Source organism: Zea mays, chromosome 5, assembly GCF_902167145.1.
Source record: "Zea mays cultivar B73 chromosome 5, Zm-B73-REFERENCE-NAM-5.0, whole genome shotgun sequence".
NCBI lineage: Eukaryota > Viridiplantae > Streptophyta > Magnoliopsida > Poales > Poaceae > Zea > Zea mays.
The window spans coordinates 205,440,661-205,444,833 of record NC_050100.1 but is presented as its reverse complement, the minus strand read 5'-3'; the positions used below and the strand labels follow the sequence as shown (position 1 = coordinate 205,444,833).

General features: G+C 49.2%; 1 protein-coding gene across 1 annotated transcript; it reads right to left on the bottom strand.

Annotated features, from left to right (window-relative positions):
* Positions 1 to 560: 560 nt before the first annotated feature.
* Positions 561 to 2,520, bottom strand: LOC103627562 (uncharacterized). Its single transcript, XM_008647845.3, has 2 exons — positions 2,375 to 2,520; positions 561 to 2,278 (listed from the first exon to the last, which is right to left on the bottom strand). Exon 2 carries the CDS (start codon positions 2,254 to 2,256, stop codon positions 736 to 738), a length of 1,521 nt encoding a protein of 506 aa, XP_008646067.1. The 5' UTR covers positions 2,257 to 2,278; positions 2,375 to 2,520; the 3' UTR covers positions 561 to 735.
* Positions 2,521 to 4,173: the final 1,653 nt, after the last annotated feature.

Here is a 4,173-nt window from a genome sequence, read left to right as displayed (position 1 = left end):
AAATGGGCCGCCCGACCCGGCACGGCCCGGGCCCGGTGAAGTCCGGCCCGTTTTGGGCCCGGCTCGCCAGGCACCGTTAGAAAACCGGGCCGGGCCGTCTAGGCACGCGAGCTCAATTTTCTGTCCGAGCCCGGCCCGCAGCGGGCCTAAACGGGCCGGGCCGGCCCGTTTAGCACGAAAAAACGGGCCGAATAACGGGCTATGCGGGCCGGTAAGCACGTTTTAGTGTAAAAAAGCGGGATTAACGGGCTTAGAGGTAAACGGGCCGTGCCGGGCTAGCCCACCGTGCCTAGTTTCTTGTCCGAGCCTGGCCCGCTTATTCGTGCCGGGCCGACCTGAGCCCGCATAGAACCGGACCGTGCCGGGCTCGGACCGGGCCTAAATAACGGGCTTCGTGCCGGGCTCGTGGGCCTCGTGCTTATTGGACATCTATAGGGGCAGCTAGATGAGCCTTTAGTACACACCTATCAGTTTAAGTTTGCAACTTTCATGGTGTCCAATGCACAAATAGACAATACAGTTACAACACACTACCTCGCGAATCAGAAAGCTAAAAGGCATGGAGCAAACATTTTACTGTAAACCAACATTCAGGTATATCATTGAAGGAATGTTATAGCTACTATAAGGAAAGTAACACAAAGCATTGATAGAACAAAAGGTATCAAAGGGCAGCCCAAAGTGAGCTCACCAGCCTAGTACCTATCCCAGCGCACCTATTTTTCAAACTCTACTTCAGCCTTTAGAGACATTTGAGAGTTGTGCTGAGATACTGAGTAGTGTACCAAAGATAGTGATAGCTGCAACAGTGATGGATAAAACCTTGAAGATGGTTTTGCGCTTCTTGTACACCTTTGTCTGCATCTTCTTGTGGATCCTGTAGTTCTCGATTTCTAGCATGGTTAGGGTACAACATTGCCCGTCGGGCAGGCTCTGAAGGCTGGCGAAGAATTTGAGTGCCTGCTTGTCGGTGAGCCCAGCTCCTCCTTGCAGGATACCCTGTCGTCGCAGCTCATGCACGTCCTCTTCCCTATGCACCAACATGCAGAGGAGGAGAAGGTAGGAGCAAACAGCGGAGTCTTCAACTTTAGCATCAATAAAACTAGGGACAGTGCATATCTCGAAAGCGGCCATATTGACGAGGCGGCTTGCGCGCGCATGGTTTAGAGACAGCGGCGCTAGTGAGAGCTCAGCAAAGAGGACATCTTTCTTTAGGCCCATGTCAACGAGCTTTGCTGTTTCGTTGGCCCTAAAGGTGATGCCGATTTCGGCGAGCTCCATGGCACTAGCTGAAAATGACAGCGAGTCGAACTCCTTGGACAGGTCGCGGTCGATGATTTTTTCACTTCGTCCTACAGCGTAGTGCCGGAGGAGGCCAAGGAGATGTGGTGGATCGTAATTGTCTTCCCAGACGAAAGGCTTTTCTATGAGATCCCGGCGGTCTTGCAGAGTGCCTCTCCAATCCTCAACGTACTTCCGCAGGTTCACATGCCGGAGCCTCATGACGGCCTCCACCACACTCCAGGGGAGCTGGTTCTCAAGCAGCCAGACGTCATGGTTGATGCCGCTGCGGTTGAGGTGAAGGAAATTGTGCCATGACGACGGATCTGTCTCATTCTCCAAACCCGTAAACCAGACTATGTACTGCACCAGGAAGCAAGCATCAAAGAACATCATAACTCGAAAGTCGTCATAGCCGATACCTGCCATCACATCCTTGTCGTAGAGGGTGCGGGCATTGTCGGCGGCGGAGGCGACCGCATCGTACATTGCCTGCGGTGAGCAGCCCGATTCTACGATACAGTGATACGCCGCCACCCACTTCACCTCTTCCGCCTTCCCTAACGGTTGTTTGCCGTGGTGGTAAGGACCGATGGCCACAATCCTCGGCACAGTATAGTAATCACCGAGATCTCGAATGCATTCAGGGTACCTATGGATCTTCTCTTTCGTCCTACGGATATCGGCCTCAAAGTTACGAGCTACTTTCTCGAACACACAAATGGCGTCGTTGTTGTCTATTTCCAGATTGTGCAAATCCAAAGCGACCTCAAACGACTGGTCTTGTGCTTCTTCCTCAATTGGACAATGCTGTGTGGCTGCAGCATAGTACTCAAATAGCTGCCGGCCGCTGCCGGAGGAGTTATCAGGGGCACGAGTTTGCATCCAGCTACCATATATCTCACCAGGAAACAATGCTGTCCAGTTCGCCAGTTGAAAGTTGAATGGTACCCATGCCGCAGCAGCTGGTTCCATGCTGCTTCAATCGGCCGTCAAGCTGAAGAGTATTTTTGCAAAGAGGAGAGTGAGAATGAGCTAGAAAGAAATCACAAGTACTGATGCCATACTATTAGAAAGTCAATAAAAACATAACCTAGTGCGTGGTTGCTCAAAGGTCGATGAGAGAGGAAGAGCTTATAGCAGGGCATGATGAACAGACATATATATAGTATGTCCTGTGTCTGTGTGTGTATATATATAGAGCTTCAATTCGTTAGCCTGTGTGTAACTGGGTATGTCCAACTGCCATCGACTGTTGCCCAATACATTATCTAGAAAAATAATGCTGCCCAATAAGGTTATGAATGACATCGTTTGTACATTCTTGTACCCATATGGTTGGTGGCGCAACGCGACGTACATCGCTGAAACGACAAGATCTAGAGAGCAACCCGCCACCTATGACCTATATATGTTATAACGCACTCGTGACAAGATTTGGAGCAACCACAGCGGATTTTAAGAATCTTTATCGAATTCGAAGGGAAAAAACAAGCTTTAGACGGCCCTATGATGCGGTTTATCTCTTCGATTGTTATCGTCATTTGCATTCCTTGCTTGTAGTCCAGTCCAGGACTCCAAGATCCAGCAAACAATTAGTGACAAATTGTTATTTGAGTGTGCAGATAAATTACGATGTTCGAAAACAAATATTTTCCACACAAAACAAGACTTAAGCAAGTAGTGGATCTACTTTGTTCAACTTGGTTGCTGATATCTTACTATTATTAATTGAACTAGAACATTAGATGCCCTGATTTGAAGACAAAATATTTTGTCCTCGTTAGATAGACATAGTCTTTATAAATATTAATTAGTGATATTAAGATCTAACAACTTGTTACTTGAAAAAGAAACGCTGTTTTTTCCAAATTCATCTATCAGTCTACTACACAAATTTATGATCTCCCTTTATTTTAATTATGAGTCAACTATGTTTATCTTCACACATTTGTGAATTGATTTAAGGGTATCACTGTTTTTCCCAATTCATCTACCAGGCTGCTACACAAATTCTTGACCTCTCTTTATTTTAATGGTGAATTGATTTAAGGGTAAATTGCATTCCTCATCCTTTTTTAACATAATTCTCTCAGTCACCTTGTTGATTTTTCCTGCTAGTGTCCTCACATTTTGCTCGACCTTTCACTTCCTAGTATGAAGCAAAGCTCCCTGGCTTGATCTATCGAATGAAGCAGCCAAAAATCGTGCTGCTGATTTTTGTTTTCGGCAAGATTGTTCTGACAAGAGCTAAGGTTAGCAGCTGTTTCTTGAGTCCATTATCAATAGAGTTGTCGGCGTTTCGACCCCGGGGGTCCCTGGACCGACGAGTAAATTGTCACCGCGTGTCCCAGCCCAGATGGCTCGGCGCGAGACGGAGCACGAAGGGGGGAAAAAGCGGCAAAGGGGAAACCCGCGGCCTTCGTGTTGCCCTGCGCCCAGGTCGGGTGCGCTTGCAGTAGGGGGTTACAAGCGTCCGCGAGGGAGAGTGAGAGAGATTGTCCGCCAGCCCGTTCTCCCGCGCGGCCAACCTTCTCGTACGAGAGCCCTGGACCTTCCTTTTATAGGCGTAAGGAGAGGGCCCAGGTGTACAATGGGGTGTGTAGCAGTGTGCTAACGTGTCTAGCAGAGAGGTGCTAGAGCCCTAAGTACATGCCGTCGTGGCAGTCGAAGAGGTTTTGGCACCCTGTTCATGTGATGTCGTGGCCGTCGGAGGAGCGCTTGAGCCCTGTGGAAGGACAGCTGTCGGGGCTGTCGGATCCTTGCTGATGTCCTCTTGGTTCCGTAAGGGGCTGAGAGCCGCCGTCGTCATGGAGCACACGGGGTGCCATCATTACTTGTTTACCGGGGCGAGCCAGATGGGACGCCGGTCTTGTTCCCCGTAGCCTGAGC

Bases quoted from the DNA above. Each gene is read 5' to 3' on its own strand.
- LOC103627562 (XM_008647845.3), bottom strand. From the start codon at position 2,256: ATGGAACCAGCTGCTGCGGCATGGGTACCATTCAACTTTCAACTGGCG.